Source organism: Falco naumanni (assembly GCF_017639655.2).
Source record: "Falco naumanni isolate bFalNau1 chromosome 20 unlocalized genomic scaffold, bFalNau1.pat SUPER_20_unloc_1, whole genome shotgun sequence".
Taxonomy (NCBI): Eukaryota; Metazoa; Chordata; class Aves; order Falconiformes; family Falconidae; genus Falco; species Falco naumanni.
In genome coordinates this window covers 1365858-1384830 of record NW_024427345.1, presented here as the reverse complement: position 1 = coordinate 1384830, position 18973 = coordinate 1365858, and the positions used below count along the sequence as shown (strand labels likewise).

General features: G+C 49.4%; 1 protein-coding gene across 4 annotated transcripts in view; it reads left to right on the top strand.

Moving 5' to 3' along the window:
- The first annotated feature begins 831 nt into the window (after positions 1–831).
- Positions 832–18973, top strand: part of HDAC7 (histone deacetylase 7) — a 91390-nt gene continuing 73248 nt past the window's right edge. For 2 of the 4 annotated variants that reach the window (XM_040581093.1, XM_040581088.1), the window contains exons 1-2: positions 839–956; positions 17833–17919. In XM_040581093.1, coding sequence (XP_040437027.1) covers positions 938–956; positions 17833–17919 — 106 coding nt within the window. In that variant the 5' untranslated portion in view covers positions 839–937. Of the gene's footprint in view, positions 957–17832; positions 17920–18973 lie in introns of all 4 variants that reach the window. The other 2 variants (XM_040581092.1, XM_040581091.1) reach the window with 2 other exon arrangements.

Below are 18973 nucleotides of genomic sequence, written 5' to 3'. Positions count from 1 at the left end.
CCCCAAAGCCTGTGCCTGAGAAGTCATGTTTCGGTAACTGAGGTCTGTCCCTAGCTGTGCCCTAGGATGTTTGTACAGTTTAATTTCTCCCCGGACCCTCCATTTCCCACCTGCTCTATCAGATTGACTGTTTCCCTTGGTCTCCTCTCTTGCTTAACAGTGCAATTTCCCTTTCCATTTCAGACAGAGCGTGCTGGGTTAATGCCACCCTGGTAGGGTGTCAGCATTGCACAACCAGTTAACCCTCTCCTGATAAGGCATAGCTGGAGAAAAACAAAAGGAAGGAGGAGAACTGAATTCTCTGCCGGTGACACTTTCTCCCAGCCAACAAACAAAAGTTTTATTAGCTAAACCCTCTCAGATGCTGCATTCCAGCTTGGTAACATTTCGGTAACACATTGCAAACGTTTGACTCATAGAAACTTGGAAGGCTGGAGCTGGGGGAGGGGGAAGAGCGTCACATTCCCATTCCCGGGTAGGGTTTGGTTGTTGGATTTTTTTAAAATATTTTTTCAAGAACTGAAACTTCTAGTTAATGAAAAAAAAAAAAAAAAGTGTTTGAGGCTGATGGCTTTCACCGGCTTGCATTGTGTTTGGGAGAGAGGGGCTGGGGGAGGAGGGCTTGCACTGCCAAGGGAGGAACCCAGGGCAGCTGAACTCGCTTTTCTTCTGTAAGTCTTTCCCCCCCACCCCCCTTCTCCCTCTGTGTTCCCAGGGCAGGGTTGGCTTTCTAGGTTTGATAAAGCATTTCCTTCCATTGTCATTCTATACGGCCTCTGGGCCCTTCTCTCAGTCCCTCCCCTTTCGCCGTCCCCCCTCTCTCTCTCTCTCTCTTCCTGAACTTTAGTGAATCTTGAGATATAAAGAAAGCAGCTGCCTCCCTTAAAGCACATCTTGAACAATGAGACCTCATCTCCCAGGGCTTTAATTCCTCTGGATGCAAGGACAAACCCAGGGTGAGTAGCTTGCTAGTGGCTCTGCCGGTCACCGCATCTGCAAACGCGGCCGTGCGCGGTGGGTGCTCGCGTCTGTCACTGCAGCAGCCGGGGTCCTCCCGCAGCTCTCAGGCTGTGGAGATTGTGTGTAGCACAAGAGCAGATGCTGTAAACGTTAAAACTCTCAAAACCCAACGGCGCAACCTGAGAAAGCACTAATGCTGTCCCCATCGGGTGCAGTCCCCATCGGACACGCGCGTGCTGCAGAAGGCTTTGCCACCCAGCTGTGTGCCTGGGTTTGGGTGACCCGCTGGCTCCGCTCCTTGTGAGACTTGCCAAAACCTGGCACTCGGCAAGGTGGGAGGAATCCTGATCTCAAAGGCATAGAAAACCAAGTATGATTCGATCGGATGTGACTCTGCGCTGGGTTGTGGGAGGGAGGTCTTCCCCCGCAGCTCTGGGGCTGTGTAATCCAGGGGCGAAGCTGAAAGAGGAGCTTGGAAAGGCACCAGGTGGGAGACACCTCCACAGTCCGGGGTGCTTGGGTTCGGAGGCGAGCGCTGCCTTGTGTGGATGCTGCAGATTTTCCTGCTGGTGTCTGGCATTTCTGCTCTCTTGCCTACGATATCCTCGTAGGAATTTTCCAGTCCGTTTTTAACATGGAGAAGAGAGGTGGGCTGGAACACAGGGGACTTTCTGCACAGGGGGTCGCCGAGTTGTAGCCGCCACGTCCGAAGCAGAGATCGGCTGTCAGGGCTTGCTGTGGTCCATGCTTGGGAGCACGGAAAGCAGGCAGAGGTGCAGTGCCTGTTGTCATTGTAAAGACCGTTATTTGGAATCTACTTTCACCTGAGTCACCATGCACAAAAAGCAGGAGGCAAAATGCAGGATGTCTCAGCAGCAGTGTGATGTATGTTAATTAAGGGAAGTCAGGACAAGTGGCGGAGCTGCTGCCTAATGTGCAACTTCTAATATGGAGCCCCAGTCTTACCATCCCCAGAAAATAAGCGATTCACACGGGAGACTGTGAGAGACAAGGCCCATCCCAGATGAATCCCTAAGATCTTCCCAAGGGGTTGCATGCTGCAAAAAAGCACGTTATGAACCTGCCACTCCTCCTCCAGAGCAGCTTCCCAGGACGCTTGCTCTGTTCTGTGCACCAGAACAGCTCTGTGTTCCTGCTCTCTCTGGCAGGCCTTTGCAAACAGCTAAAATACACTCATCTCATGAAACCTTCCTTTCACGGTGTTTGCACTCCCTGAGCTCTCACATGCTCTCATGTACTCGCTGGTGTCCTGTCACTCCACCATTAATGCAACCTTATTTTGCTTGCAGTGCCTAGGTGACAGTGGGAACAAAGGAGCAGGGATTGTGGCTCTGAAGGATGTCTGAGGTCAAAAAAAATCCCTTCTCTCATTTGTATTGGCTCCTCTATTTACTGAATAACTTGCAGTGTGTTTCCTACCTTTATGTTATTTAGGGGAACTGGGGGAAAACTGATGGTGATGCATGTGGGCTGCATGGTGATACAGGAACCTGCAGCAAAATACGACCTGAGGACTGTGGTACTAGGTGTTCTTTGGCAAATGGGAAACACTGCATGCTTAAGAGAGATGTTGCTGTGTTGTGGCATGTTCCTTAGACTGGTAACCACTAAAGCCTGAAAAAGCAAAGGAGGGAAAAGTAGTGAGATGCAGCAGAAGCTGCTTTTTGGAGGGAAGGTACTCCACCAGTTCTGCCACTTTTCCCATCTCTCAGCTGCCCCTTCACTTCTGCCATTGAACTTGTGTGATTGCAGTGTGGTTAAACTAGGCCATATGGGTTTATTTTTAACCTCAGCTGCTCAAGGTTAGTTCACTGATCTGGTTAAGAATACAACACCACGAGAGATAGTAGTGCTGCTGCTGAGAGGGGCCATGAACTGTGACATGCTGGTGGGATCAAATGGCCTTGGTGGGAAGTCCTTACGGCTTCACTGCCAAAGATGACATGAAATGGAATGACTCCCAGGTTGGGGAGACGATTGCATGCAACTAAATACAGCCCATATGCTGTTGTCTAATGGCCCCCATGTCTCAGTAAACCCCGCTTTGAGTTTCTCTTCCTCATCTCCATCTGTCTCCAGTGTCCACTGTCTGCACTGAAATAACATTCATAGGAAACAGCACGTAAGCCTAGGAAACACCACAGGGTATCTGAGCCCCTTGGGATAGGGCATGGAAAAGATTGGTCCCTGAAAGTCCATAGCAAGCCTCTGTGCCATAGTGACTGATCCTCAGGTAAGAAATTCTCCTAAAAGCTTTGTTACAGGTGAGTTTCCCAAATTTCTCTCTTCTGCCCTGAAAAAGGAAAAAGTCTGGGATAACTCCAATTAGGAAGGTTTCCAATGGCTTTATTGATGCCCTCCATCCCATGTACAAGCTAGTCAGGTGGAATTGATGCAAGTTAAGGTGAACAAGCACAGGTGAGTTGATCAGCCTTGGCTCCCTTTGCAGGCAGAGGAGAAGAGGTGGCTGTTCTGAGGGCTGTCCATCTTGGCTAAAAGTATATATTTGATGTGAACTTGTAATCTGGATAAGTTGAATCCTCCTGGTAGGGGTTTTAGAAGCAGCCAATGGCTTATACATGGAAAAGACAGGAAAAACAGAGGAAAGACCGTTGATTGGAGAGAAATCTTGATAAACAAAGTAAACCTGGGCAAGTGCAAACAATGTGGTTTTGTGTTAGAAAACACTGGAAGACTACAGCTGAGAGCAGAGAAAGTAGGTCAGATGGTGACTGCTGGATCTATTCTAGGAAACCAACCCTGGATAGGATTTGGCCACCACTCTGGGTAATCAGGACATGTCTCATTCCTCCCATAAGGCCCAGTGTGATACCTAGGCAACTCTGTCCTTAGTATGTTTTAATCTCGCCGGAGTTAATTTTTTGGAAAATAGGAATGTTGATGCTGCTTAGTGTAGATGTAGGGCATGTTCGCAATGGGGAGCTCTATTTTAGGAAGCAATGCCTTGAAGATGGTATCGGAGGATTTGAAAGAAGAAACCTACTGGTGCTATTTCTGGTGTAATATGGCAGTTGATAAAACAAAACCCCAAACATGAGCTTGGCCTTATAAACAGGGAATGATCGAAAAAGGTATAAAGCAAATTTTATTACTCATCAAAGCATTACTAAGACCGTCTTAGTCCTGCATCGGTTCAGGTAGCCATTGGAGCATGGTATGTTCTTATGCTATAAACAACCTAAAAGTCATCCTGTGTTCTGCAACACATAAGCTGTTCAAAACGTGACTGGAAGTTTTCTAGGAGACCTGCAGAACTTGTGGCTTGTGCAGAAGTCATCTAGAGAGCCAGCGTCGTCTGTTACGTGGAAAGTCAGAGTAGGCTAGATACACTTGAGTTCTTCTCTCCATAAAATCACATTTCTAGTCTAGACAGACCTCCACTAAATCCTGCAACTTTGGGCAGCACTCCGATGTCTCTGAAAATGGACTAGGCATTGTGGGTAGAGATGGCTTAGCAGCGTACACTGGGCTATGTGAACGTGAGTAGGATTACTCTGCTCCAGGGGGGATCAGAGCCTATCAACACAAGGGAAGCAGTCACGTTCACCTTAAATCCTATTAAGCTGAAGGAGTTGGATAAAACTGGGCTTTAAAGTAGCAGAATAAGGGAGGCAAAATGAGCATGTTCAGACTTGATATTGAACAGATCTCATGTCTGTGGCAGGAGGAAACCTCCAAAGTTGTTGCGCTACTGTCTGGGACTGGCATTTTTCGAGCAGGAACTGATGTGTTAATGTTGATGAAACTTCCAGATTTAATTGAGCTTTCAGAGGCATAATTGTGTTCTCTTGGTTTTCAGGAGGAGATGAGAACTTTACTGCCACTTCTGCCACTGACAGTCTTACCCACCTCTGTGCCCATAGTCCCCTCCATAGCAGCCTCCAGGAGCTCATCTGTGTTCTTGGCATTTACACAATGAGGAAATTGACCAGCAGTTCCATATTAGCAATCAGCTTTCCAGGGATGTTGCGTGTATTTTCCAGCAAGGGATGGAACAACATCAGCAACCCTTTTATCTGCTAGGCCAGGGCTGCAATTTCACAGTACGAAGGACCAGACATTGTTTAAAAGACTTGGATGAGAGCATTTGGAGTGCAAATGCCTGGAGAGGCCATGCCTTCAGCAAAGGAGCTCTGTGTTCAGACTGTGGCCTGGTGCTTGGCCCTCTTTGTATTGTCCCTGCTGGGATGTTCTGGCAAGGCATGGTGATGACTGCCCTCACCAGTGCTGCACCCTGCCCCAGCCATTCCCTCTTACAGCTCGTGTCACACCAGCAGGCAAGTGAGCAGACTGGGCAAAGGTGGGAGGGACCAGTGGGATGGCAGTGCTGCTCTGTAGACACTTGTTCCACTTGATGTAGATTCTTGGTATCTTGTTGGGCTACAAGAGATTTTGGCATTCATTGTCCTGGCGTTATGGCCCTGTTTCCTTGGTGAAGCTGAGCTTGGGGTTGCTCAGTGGGGGGCTGTCACACATGGAAGGGAAATTGGGATAAAGCCCTTAGAAATGGCCACCTGGAACAGTTGGTAAATTGGAACTGAGGTGATACAACATGTTTGTCCACCCTCACGGTGCACAGGGATCGGAAGTGACAAGTACCCTGCTTTGACCTTATTTCCAGTGTCCCTTGCCCCTTGGTATCTCTCCTGGACAGACACAGCCATGCATTGTGTTTGCATTGTCAGGAAGATGCACTTTAAGAATGTATTAATCGGGCTTGGTTAATTCATCAGGAAGTTTACTTTAAAAGCAAATAAAACCAGTGAGCAGCTATAATGCCAGGAAACAGGTAAATTTTTTTTTTTCCCCAAACAAACCAGACGGATGAGGCAGAAAAATTCCTGCTGGAGCTGCAAGCATTTAGCATTTTGTGATGGCTGCACGTGATGGCTATAATATCACCAGACAAACTGCTAAATAATGGGGATTTGTGTGGTGGCCACACACATTCCCTCATACTGGAAATTTGTTGTCAAAGGCCATTGAAGGGCTATTGGTGAGTCTGGAATAGTTACTATTCAGCCTGTAGTTAGACCTACTTTGCTGTTGTTTTGGCATCTTTTAACTGCAAAATGTACCACAGGGAAAATATCATTGTGCTTTGCTTTGTGCCCTGCCTGGTGGATGCGTGCAGGTCTGTAAAACCCATCCTGAGCTTTGGTGCAAACCTACAAAAAAAACTGCAGCAGAGCAGGTATGTCGGGACTCAAGGTGCTGCAGCTTGCACCCCTGAAAAGGAGGGTGGAATAGGAGATGGAGCCTCTCTAAGATCAGCAGGTCCCTCCAGTGCTGCTGCAACCCTAGTCTGTTAGTCTGTGGCTTCTGCTGGTCCTCAGCAAGCTAGGAGACAGGTAACACTGCCGTTCAGCCTGCTTTAGCCTTCCTTTTTCACACTAGCCTGCTCCTCCCTGGTAACTGCTCACCATCTTTTGTTCTTGAACCGTATTTCTCACCACGTTTTCAAGCATGCTCAGCAAGACAGAGAAAAGTGCTCCCTTTCAAACACAAAGTCCTGGGACAACCCCAGCCTTTTTGTTTCTTTTTTTCTGTGCTTGCTTTCATGCTGGGCAAGCAGTTTTTCCAGCCAGCCTGGCTTTGGAAAAGCCCAGAGCATAGGGCATGTGCAGAATGAGTAAAGCTGGAGCTTCAGGGCTCAGCCTGAAGGACCCTGGGCTGGCTGGACAGACAGCAGACTGGGTGGACGGACACAAGGCTGGATGACCTGTAAGCAGGCAGGCAGTCTCACGGGGGAGGAAGGGGTGTGTTCTGGGTTCTGGGGGCAGCATAACTTTGAAGGGAATATAGGCTTTCCAGAGATGGATTTTGAGTTGGAGACGTCCTGAGGCTTTGGGTTAGGAGCAAAACTATTTCTGCCATCCCTTTGTGCCTGTACCTCAAATCTGGCAAACAGCACATGTTCAGTTTGGATCTCACCAAATGAATGACCAAGACTCTGTAACTCACTTGATAAATACTGCAGCAGTCTGCTGCCCCTGGCACAGAGGCTTATCTGAGCACTGACAGCACACACCGGGATGGGGAGGACCTGGCTGTTGAATCCTGCTGATTTTTCGGATCAAACTCTTTGCTGTGATTTGTCCAGAAAGTTTTCAGCAAGCTGGAATAACACTGTGAGATTCCTAGGTGTTTTGCAGCTCTCGGCATCCTCTTGGCGGCCCCTTTACTGGGGGTGAAAACCTGAAATTATGGGAGGCTCAAGATCATATTGCTCTGTGACTCCTAGGAATGATTTATAGCCCAGGGACTATAAATCCTGCCTTGCCCAGATGTAATAGGAAAGGATCCCTCTTTCCATTTCCTGAATTCATTATATTTAAGACAAGTGAATTTGCATTAGGAAAAAAAAAAATCCTCTGTAGCAGATTGGAAAGGAAACATTCCTATATGTGGAACTTAAACTGAGACAAGCAAAGTGGAGACTGGACTCAGGGACCTGGCTTAAGGCCACACAAAGTCACAGGCATCTGAGATGGGTCTTGGGCAGGAAGAAGGTGCTATCTGCCAGCTTATCGATTTAAACAGCCCCTAAGGCTGCGGGAGAAGTGAGGTCGGCTCCCATCTGCGGAGGGCTGTCCTTGTGCAAATGCTTCTCAAACTCTTCTTCAGAGCCATAAGGCTGGAGAGGTTGGGATTCCTGCCTTGCCTGCAGTATCAGGCACTGGGGATGTGTGGGGCTGAGGTCAGATGTAGCTCTGGCTGTCAGCAGTGGGCCTTCACCAAACCCAAGAGTCTGGGACATTGATCGCTGGAGGCCACCTCTTCTGCGTCCCTGGGGCAGCTGGTTCCTGGGATGGCAGCACCCACCCAGGGACGTGGCCAGGAGGTTGCCCAATCCCTTCTGCTTTCTGCACATGCAGTGTGAGCAGCGTCACTGCAAGGGGAAGAGGATGAGGGCCTTTTGCAAGGTTACAAGCCTTTTATTTTTGGACGCATTTCACTACCACTGGAGCTGACCCAGGCTGCGAGCTGTTGAAGTTTTAGGTCCTTTGTTTGTTTAATTGAAGTGCTGTTTGTTTTTGATCACAGGCATTAGATAGGCGCTTCCTCTGCAGGCAGGAAGCAGTGATTTCCTGTTCGTTCACTGGCCAACTCTCACTGTGCAGGAAACCTTGCTCTGCTGAGTGTTCACTTTTCATGCAACATTTTTGGAAGGTCTTTTATGTTGTTGTTTTTTTTTTTTTGTTTGTTCCCCCCGCCTTCCCCCCTGCAAGTGGCGCTGATGGCATTGTGTATCTGTAGGAAGAATGTATAGAGACAGCCCTGAGTCAACATGCAGCAGGCTGAGTGTGCTGGATGATGCTATTTGCTGAAAATGGTTCTATTTAGGATGAAATCTTTTAGTGAGGTCCAAAATGTAGGGAAGACAGTTGCTGTGCTGTCTTCACGCTGCTGCCAAGCCCTCCTGCTACTGAACACCTTTGGTTTTGACAGTTATTTGACAATAGCTATGCGTTACCACAGGCAGTGGAAACGTATCTGCCTTGTGCTTTTGGGGACCTCTACAAGCACCCGATTTCTTCGTGAGGCTCACCAGTCACTGACTGGTGTTTTGTTGATGTGTGCCTTGTAAAGAATTTTTTGGGGTTGTTTGTTGCTGTTTTTTTTTTTACGGGACACTATTTCATTTACTGCCAAGGAAGGTGTATGTGTAGCAGGTCATTTAAACCACATGCCCAGTCTCACATAAAGACTCAGCACATGAGCAAGGAGTTAGAGGCCTGAGTCAAAGCTGCCAGGTTTGGATGCTTGTTTGCTTGCTGCGCTAGAAGGACCTTCAGGCAGATGAATGCTCTGAGGACACAGCAGGTGAAAGTTTTATTGTCAATTGCCAATTAAATCTGTGATAGATTACTGTACTCTGTCTCTGCTCACTGTGGCTGAAATGGATGGTGTTTCCCAGCTCCTTTGTAAGTGCAGGCTGCTCATGTTTCATCCGCCATACTCTGCCAGCCTTGCTCCCTCCTGGGTTACAACTGCACGTATAGGTCAGCCCCATCAGAGATGAGTGAGGGACAGGGTTTGAGCCGATGCTTCACACCTGCATAGGTGTTTCTGGGGTGGAAAAGAGATGCTTAGGCCTTTCTGTCATATCACAAACAGGCAGAACAGCGGTTCCTTGGCAGCTTTGCACACACAGGGATGTTTCTGCTCAGTGTGTTTATCCTGGTAGTATCTATGAGCTAACCCAGACAGGGCCTCGCTGCAGCACAATAACCAGAGGTGAGGCACTGCAGTATCAGATGGCTGCAATCACAGGAAGCCTGGACAGACAGGCGGACACTGCTGCATGAGAGCTTTCAAACCGCCCCATGGCAACAGATGCTGACCGTCGGTGCCGCATGTACTTGTCTGTCCGAGTTTTTAATTATCTTGATGTTGTAAAGGGGCTCCCCTGCAGGGAGGGAATTTGTGATGGGAAGAAGAGCAGCTGTAGGAACAAAGCAGGGAGAGAAATGGCAGGAGAAGGGAGAACAGAGCATCTCACAGGCCCCAAGGCAAAGGGTGGGAGGGATTAATCCTGCAAATGCCCATGCACAGAGAGAGAAGATGGTTGGAGGTTTTAGCCAGTGTTGTGCAAGAGCAGCTGGCTGGGCCCCTTTGGCTGCAGGGGGATGAAATGCTGAGAAGACGCACAGAGGGATTGGAGCTGGAGGAGGAGGAGAGGGCAGGATGGTCTCTGCTACAGCCACTGCACCAGGCTCCAGTCCCCAAGCAGCTTGGCCACAGTTTGTGCTCAGGGCCATCCAAGGAAAACATTGCCCTAGCTGCTCTCATGTGGCCCCCGCCCGCTGTGAGTATGCCCCCCACTGTCTCAGCCTCCTCTCCGACCTCGTTCCTTGAGAGCTCTTCATTCCCCAGGCCCCTTCCGATCATTGCACATCAGTGACATCATTGCTGGTTACCATGGAAAAGCCAGGTTGTCCAAAACATGACCCCTTGGCCTCATCCCATGTGTGTCAGGAAATGAAGGTTTTATAGTACATCTCTGCAATGGAGCAGGAACTGCAGCCCAGGGACAGGCGCACAGCCCACCCTTGTCATGGGCTGCCTGGCGTGTGACTCCCCAGTAGTGTCTCCACTGGGGAAATGGGGACCTCTTTCTTGGGGTTGCAAGGCTGATTTATGCCTCCTAAGTTATTTCTGGGCTGCTGAGCTTTATGCTTTGGTCTGAAATGCCCTGGAGGAGAGAGAACCTGAAGCATTTAAGCTGAGGCCCCGAGGAGAAGGCCGAGCATCTGCACGAGGATCTGGGCAGAGGCAGAAAATAGGAGAAAACGGTCCATAGGGGCTCCTGGCCATGTGGAGCAGTCGGAGGTGACCAAACGTGAGCTGCAGGCTCGCTCGCACTGCCTTTGGGGCAGCTGTGATGTACAGGGAGAAGAGCAAAGGTGTTTGGGCATGTTGGCCACAGAAGTTTTCCTAAAGCCAGAAAAAGCTAATCCAGAATCAATGATTACCAAAGACCTTGCAGACAGTGTGAGGCCTTCAGAAAGGAAACATCAGGTGTCATCCCATGGAAAGGACGGGACGCAGCTGTAAAAGGCAGCCTTTGTTTAGGCAGGAATTGCAACCAGACTCTCTCCTCCCTCCTGCAATGTTTGGGAGTAGAGGTGTTTCCCTGAGAGAGGGCTGGAAACCTTATTCCTGACTTCTCCAAAACCAAGCAAGGGAAAGCATGAGGTGTCCTGCCCTGACCACAAAGCCAGGGTGGTTCCTCTCCCTCCATGCAGAAGGAGCATAAAAAGCTCCTGTGAACACCTGAAGCAGCTGATGGCTTTGCCAACCAGCCCTGTCTTCAACTTCCCTTCCAAATTAACAGCAGGGCCAGCCTTCACATCATCACCCAGGCTCGGGTGTGCGTCACCTTGTGTGTAACGGCTCTGCAGCAGCTTGGGCTTTGACACAGTTTGTCTTGCCCCTGCCCTTCCTGCTTTGGCTGGGAAATGAAAATGCTGCTTCTCTTGCTGTTTCCAGACAGAGGGGCTGAGCATCTCTGGGTGGACAAGCTGTAATATCAGGGTCTGAGACCCGAAGAGCGTTGAGGTCTTGTCATTTCACCTTGCTGCATCCTACAGCCACCGTGCGTGCTTGCGTTAGTCCTGGTTGTTGCGTTTGATGTGTGCCCCTGTACACTGCAGCGCTGAGCGTGAGGGAAGTAAATAAGAAGAAAGTGACTCTCCAAGAGCAGCATGGCCTGAATCTGGTTTCCACCTTGTAGTGCAACCTCATCTCAAACCTGGAGGTTTTTTTCCATCTCTCTTGCCCCTCTGCTATGTTGCCGTCTCGAACCAGCCCCTCAGAAAACAACACTGCTGAGCAGGTTATACCGTACCCTTGTTTGAGGGAGGTGCTGGAAAATAAAAAGTTGGAGCCTTTCAGTTTTGCATACCCCATCTGGGGGCACGGTACCGCCACTGAGCATGGAAAGTGCCTGTGTGACTTGTTTTAGTCTCACTTTGCCTGTTAACTTGCCAATGCCACAGTCAAATTACCCCAGTAAACAGCAGCACGAGCCAGCTCAGACTCAGAAGTGGGGCTGGCAGTGACGCAGTCCCAAACCAATGGTGCCGGCTGACCTGCCGTGCCGTGCTGCTGGCTACCCCCACTTGCAGTGGGTGTTTTGGGGTTAAAAATAGACTCCAGATTTCAGTTAGTAAATTCGGAGGCAGGGAGTGGAGAGCTGTTTATCAGTGCCAGGGTTTCCCCTCAGACACTGAAATGAGTCAGATAAGAGATGGGCACAACTGTGCACATGGCCGTGCATGGGCCATTCTGGGGAACTTTTTCTATTTGCTGAGGTGCCTTAGAAGCTGCATCCCTGTGGATGCTCGGTATGACTCATGTTCCTACCAGATTTAGATACTTTACAGTATCCTGCCCTCAGCCCCTTTTGAAAACATTGCTCTCTGCCATTAACCATCATGCCTCAGCCGTGAAAGAGTTCTTTTCTAAGCTGGCTCAGTTCCGGCTCATATTCTTAGCTCACAAAGAGGGGGAGCACGGGAGGAGTGAGCAATAAGGATGGCAGTGGAGCATGGGTATCCTGAGCGGGATCCTCGTGGCTGCAAGTCTCCGGCTGCCACTGGCATCCCAGCCGCCTGGGATGCAACTGTGCCTCACAGGGCCAGCCAGGCATCTCCCCAGCTTTTCTACCGTGTCCATACAATTTGCTTCTGATGTGCAGGTCACAAAACTTAAGCTCCGTAATCCCTAGATTTTAGAGAAGCGCAAGTATTTTGCTGTCCCTGAGGGTTTTGCTCCCCAGGCAATTGGGGTCCTGTGCGCAGGGGGGTTTGCAGGTAGCAAAGTTCATGGTCTGGAAATGCTGGAGGGGTCTCAGGTTCTTTCAGCTGAACAAGCACTGGTAAAATCTGGTTGTATGAACAAAACCGCTGTTGCAAGTTTTTCCTGGGCTCCCAAACATAAGGGGGAGGAAAGTAGGGATAAACCACTAATGGAATAAACAGAGCGCTTGCATCTGATCTTATATTGGTAACATTTGGGACCTTTGTAGCGGCTGTAAAGGGAGGATAGCTGCTTTGTCCCGGGGAGCTGCACAGTGTCACAGCTGTTTGCTGAAAGGGAAATCCAGTGAGACCCATGTTTCCAGCCCACGTGCTGGGGGCCTGCTAGTGGGGCGGGCTGACTGGTGCCACTGGGAATGAAGCACTTTTGGAACCTCTGTTGAAGTGCACCATCCAGTGACGCTGTCTTTACATCCCTTGCCTTTCTGCCATCTCTTGACAGTCATCAAGGCACTGACCCGTGTTTTCACGGGGTTACAGGCTCATCTTGGTCACACTGACCCTGTGTTGCCCTCTGTCTGGTGCCAGCTTTCCTGAGGGTGATGGAGGCTTGCCTGCAGCCTCTGCCACGGTGCTGAGAAGCATGGGCCATGCATTTGAGTCACCCCAGGCTGGTTATTGTGTCCACAGGCCAGCAGAGTGCTGCTGCCTTTAGCAAAAGACCAAATCACCTGGTTGCAGGGTTTCTGAGGTTGGTGTGATGTAGTGTCTCATGGGGAGAGAGAGAGGACTGAAACCACCACCCCCTCCAGCTGCAGCTTTCCTCTCGTGTGTCCCCACATCTCCCAAGTACCATCCCAGACACCCAGAGCCTCCCAGCACCTTCCAGACCCTGATGCCTTGGTGTCCCTGAAGCGATGCATTCGCACGCAAAGAGGTTTCCAATGCTCCAGAGCCCTTTTCCCACGGTGACGATATTTTCAAAACCAGCAGCTGGGGCCTCAAAATTACCAAAACCCTCATTTTCACAGGGGGTGGCACAGGCAATACACAGCCTCCAAATAAACCTTGATGTGAGGGAGGTGCAGAGCCAAACCCCAGCGCAGGCAGCATCCCAAACCCCCAAGCCTCACAGCAGCCAGGTGAATCAGCTTGGCCAGCGGTAGGCTGCAAGGCCAGGTCCTGTGAGATAATCAGGGGCACTTTTTCATGGCTAATACCTCGCTTGCCTGTGCAGCAGTGGCTTCCTGTTTGACTCACACCTGACAGCCCCGCTGCATAAGCCAGGGCCTCTTGCGATTGCAAGCAATTGAATGGGGCTGTTTACAATTAGAGAACATGGGATTCCCAGAAAGAGGCTCAGACCGGACATCCTGAAGCGAAATACCCAAGGCGTCACTGGCTAAAAATAACTGTAGCAGAACAGTCACCAAACAAACAGCACGTTAATACTAGCCCTGGAGCCAAGCTCTCATGTATCTCATGGCATGGGGGGAGCAGCGGGTAGAAGGGCACTGTAATCACCACTTTCCCTGCCCCCATGGGGGTTTTCTGGCATAACGTGGTGCTACAAAGGCTGGTGGCTGTCACTTGCAGTGATTTCTCTTTGTTTCTGTTTTTTTTTTAGTGCAAGGGGAAAGTAAAGCAAGGGTTAAAATATAAATAAAACAAGTCTCAGCCAGAAATGGCTGGTGGAAATCGACTTAGTCTACTGATGGGCTTGGGGAAAGCTGTGGATGATGGGAACTGAAGCAGGAACATCCTCTGCAAGGATGGAGACTTTGCTGGCCAGCTCTGGACCTGGAGCTGGTGTCCAGCAGCTGGGTGGGTATGTGTCATCACAGCCAGCTCTGGGGGATGCTGAACAGCCTCGAGGAGTGGCATGGGCTGCTGCTTCTCATGCAATTCTGTACTGGGAACATGTGTCTCACTGGGACCCCCTGCTCAGACTCACAGGGGTTTTTACAGCAAACGCTCACAACAGCTGGGGGGGACCAGCCCTGTGGCACCACTCAGCTCTCCGTGAATGGTGGAGCGGTAGCAGCTGCAGGGTGCTCTCAGTAATGCTGCTGTGTGTATCTGAGCAGGGTCCTGCTGTGGTTTCCAACTTGCATCCCCAGGGTAAGCAAGTGCCCAGCCTGAGAGCCTTTTGCAGACAACCTTCAGAACAGCACCAACAAAGCCGCTGGCAGGAACAGATTTCACGTGAAAAAGAGTCTACAGTACTCGCTAATCACTTACGAAATTTTCCAGGACCTGAGTCAGAGCTAGGGAAGGGGAAGGTGCTAAAATCCCTGGTCCTTAGGGCTGAGAAAATGGGGACGCCATCCATGGTGGTGGGATTAACCTCACCTTGAGCTGAGCCGTGCGTTGCAATAGCCCTAGCATGAAGCAGGGAGCTGCTGGCTTTGCGCCTCCTCCCTGATGCTCACTGGAAGGGACAGTAAGATGGACCAGAGCAAAAGGGCACAGAAAGGATCATAAAGACTAACCCAACAACCCTGTAGTCCAACAAACCTCTTACAGAGATTTCAGAAGATAGGAGCTCCTGCTAAAAGGCGCTTACGCAATAAGTTGCTATGAGAGGAAGTTTCCCTTTAACACCAGGCAGTTAGTGGTTGATTTATGTCTTGCAGCTTTAGATTTTATAAGTTGCAGGGGTATTGCATAACAAGATAATTTGACCCTATATTTCTTAAAAACTTTTTCTGTTGGGGAACGTACTCTTTTATCCACCTCTCGCATGCCTGATACCTTAATGATATAAAGGGAAAGAAAATTATATATCTTACTCGTGAGAGTGTTGGATTTGGGTCTTTCTGAACTTTACCCAGGGGGCTGGCCACTTTTTGTTGCTAGTTGTACCCCTCCAAAAATAACAGAGGCTCATAGTCTCTTCATGTACCAAGGTATAGTTAGTTGGTGACTTTTGCCCTGAAGTAATAAATACCACAGTGGGCAATACTTCAGAAGTGGGGATGTGGGGAGTGGACTGCTCTGGACAATTTTGCACCAGGTTACTTAGTTCACGTATATGCTGGCCCTGGAGTTAACGGCCCTGGGAACCACTTCCAGTCCCATGGTCCTTCCTAGGTAAGAGCTTATTGGAAGTCAATTCATTTCATGGCAGGGGAGAGAGACAAGTCTTCTGCCTCATGGAAACTTCACTTGGGCTCTCTCCTAATTTTAACCCAAAATAAAAGTTATTTAGATTAAAAGTACACATTAGCGATTTGTGAACAGAAGGACAATTACAGGGAGAAAACTAATTTCCACCAGCGTGGTGGGGAAAAGGCACTGCTACATTGTCTGAGCTGTGGTGTCCTTCCCAGCAGAAGAACTGGTCCAGGTTCTCTGCCTCCAGTTATTTTAAATGATGATAGTTTGTGAACTCGCCTTCTTCTTCTTAGCCCCCTTCTTGGAGTCCTGCCGCGGGCTGTCTTGCTGCTACAGCAGCAGCAATACCTCCAGGCCTTCCCATCAACAGTCGCCCATGTAAAAAGCTTCATTTGCTCAGTGGAGGATCAGGCTGCTCCATCTGCTCTCGACCAGCACAAAAGCAGAGCCGTGGCCTGGCAGGGATGACTGCAGAAACAGCCAGCTTACAATAAATACTGCACTGGAGGGACAGGCTGCCACGCACAGGGAGGACGGTATCGGTGCTCTGAGATGCCAAACAGAGAGCTGGGGCAATTCCTGCTTTTGTTATAGACTCCCCCGGTGCCCTTGAGCAAGCCCCTTTTGCTTGACCATTGGCTTGCCCTACTTGCAGAATTGGGGGGACAGCATGTCCTTTCTCTTTTCATCTTCTTAACTGGGACCGGCCCTTCGTTTGTGTGGGCGTCTGCTGCCATTTGGAAATCTGAGCTTTCGGTTGTAAATTCTCTAAGGGAGGGATTTTTCCGTTTCTGGGTGAGTGTGGGTGGCTCCGAAGCTGCTCCAATTTTAGTCTCCCCACACCACCCAGATATGAAACTGGGCATCTTGCTGCATCTGCTCCAGGGATATTCATTGTCCGGGAATCCCCAGGTGACCCATTATGCCAGTGGGAGCATTCATGGAAACAGGCCATTTTCTGCGACGGCTCAAAATGTTTGCGAAAGGTTGGTAGAGTCCCAAGAGCTTCTGGCAGCTTCATTTTATTTTGAAACTGGTTGGCCCCCAGCTGGGTGTGAGAGTAAAATGAAAGGATGCAAGATAAACCCACTTGTGCGAGAGTCAGCCGCTGCCCGAGGCAGCACAGCATCAGAGGTTGTCATTCTGAAACCAAGCATAGAAACTGCATTGAGAAGAAAGCTGTAGAGCAGGGCTCAGGCTCCTCACCACATACAGTGCAGACCACACTAAAGAGCTGCTCTGCCTGGGGACTGTCACATGCAGTGGGGCAAAAAAGAGACGGAAACCTAAGGGGCAGCAGGCAGCTCTGACTGGGCAGATGAGCACTGACAGCAAAGGTACTCTCATAATCTCTGGGCTACTCTCGTCCAACCCATCTTTTGTGTTTAAATGTGTCTTTGGGCTTTCTTTATCCTCTGCGCTTTGCTAAACACCTGTCATGCTGCTGTGATTGCCAGCATTGCTGCATGGCTGGTTTTAGGCATCCCCTGGCCTGAGCTGCTCAGGAGGATGAGGAGATGCAGGGGTGGAGGGGACTGAATGGTGAGGTACAGAGAAGAAGAGGATCCCATCAGTTGTTAAAGCTTGCGTTTGTATCTTGTTTACTGCCAAGCGAGCTGCCAGCCTGCTCAAGAGCCTGGGTAGCATTTATCAGGAAACACAGTTGGTATGTGCTGTGTTCATAGCTCCAGCACGTTGTGACCCAGACCATACCCTGCCCAAGAGCACGCAGGGAGTCAGGGATTTTTAGTCCAGTAGACCCATTTTTGTTTGGTGCCTGCTGTGTTATTCCTGACTGCTCTTGCCTGGATAGCCCTAGCTCAGCATCTCCATCCCCTCACCTGGTACAGCTTCTTGTGTTTTAAGTAGCTGAGAGATGCTGTGATGCATGTGCCATAGTAAAGGGCTTAATACAGAAGATCTTTTGGTGGACATCAGCCAGGAAGGGAATGGCTGACAGGGTAGGTAGCTCTTGCTCATGTTCACCATCCGTTGCTCACCATATAGTACATGACAATTCTAGAATCATTTAAGTTGGGAAAGACCTTTGAGATCATCAAATCCAGCTGTTTACCATCTCCTAGCAGGTGGGGATAGCGCCCGTTTTTCAGGTGAGAAAAGCATTGCCTTAGGTGTAACGTGGTAGAAAGCAGCACTGGCTCTTGCAGTTGTCTTACACCAGAGTTGCTGTCCACTTCCAGGCTAGATGCTCAGTTAGTTACAGGTTTTCACCTTCAAAGCATGAAGTTCTCATTGCTGCTTCTCAAGACACTCCTGTGTGCGCTGCGTTGTGGACACTGTCTTGCCATATGACCCACAGCATGGATGGCTTTATTGGACATGGGTGACCCTGAGACTCCGGCTCTGTGGTGCTAAACAATGACCATACACAATTAGCTGCAGCATTTGCTTGCATTAAATTAACAACTGTTTCTCCATACACCAGTATTCTCCTTGCAGAGCCCTGGCCTGGACCAAGTGACTGGAGCCAGGACATGGGGAGCATCTCTCCACTTTCTTCACCCCAAGACAGGTATTACAGCTCTATTCTCTTGCCACCCCCTAGTATTTCCTTACTCTCCTTCTGTAAACAGTTTAAGAAATTGCATCAGGATAGAAACATGCAGGTCATGACACCACAGTTAGGAGGGAAGCTGAGATAGAAGAACTTGAGTTTTGTCCTACCTCAAAAGTGCTGGAACTGGTGTTATGCTCCCACACCCCAACCTGGGAATTTCCAACTAAAATCAACTGGCTTTGTTTCTGGGCTGTAGAGAAAGCTGAGCACATGTGCAGGGTGCCCTAGAAGTTTCAGAAACAGGGACACAAACTGGAAGAGCTAGCACTTTTAAAGTATCAGGACCCTTAAAGCTAAATCTCATGATCTCTAGGCATCCAACATGACTTCTGGATGGTTGACCTTTGCAGTACAACAGCTCTGTTTCAAGCACCTTGTCTCCTGGCTTGGTGGGGTGGGGACACACAGCACTACAGAAAATTGACCCCTACACATGATGGGATGTGTTGAGAAGTGGAAAGAAACTGGAGGAACTTTGTAGACCTCATGCAGCAGGAAAGCTTTCAATCCCAGGGTTTCTACAATTACTTCCAGGCCAAGCAAGCAGCTTCAGGGCTGTTCTTTACAGCCGGAGACACCACCTGATCATGGTCAACAATTGGTGCAAATCAGAGTCAGTTACAGTTGCTTAGCAAGGAGCAGGAGAAAGTTTCAGCAGACCCTCTCTTTCATCCACTCTTTCCCCTGTTGCTTTCCTCTTGTATTGAAGCTTCATCAGTTATGAGCTCTGGTTTGGGATTGCCTTTGTTCCCTATCTGCAACACTGAGGCCAAATGATTCTTTGCAGGAGAGAGGGAAGGAACTCAGTGAGGAAAGCAGCTAGAGATGTTTGCAAGGCAAGTGCCAAAGTTCTGCAAGCTGCTGAGGATGCTCCAGGGTAATTGAAGACTTCAAGGAGCACTGCAGGGTACAAAATAAGCAAAAGACAGCTGCTTAAAAATCTTTCTGTGTTAGAGGTCATAAGCTTTTTTTTTAAGGCTGTACTTGAGTTCTCAGATGCTGGTGCAAG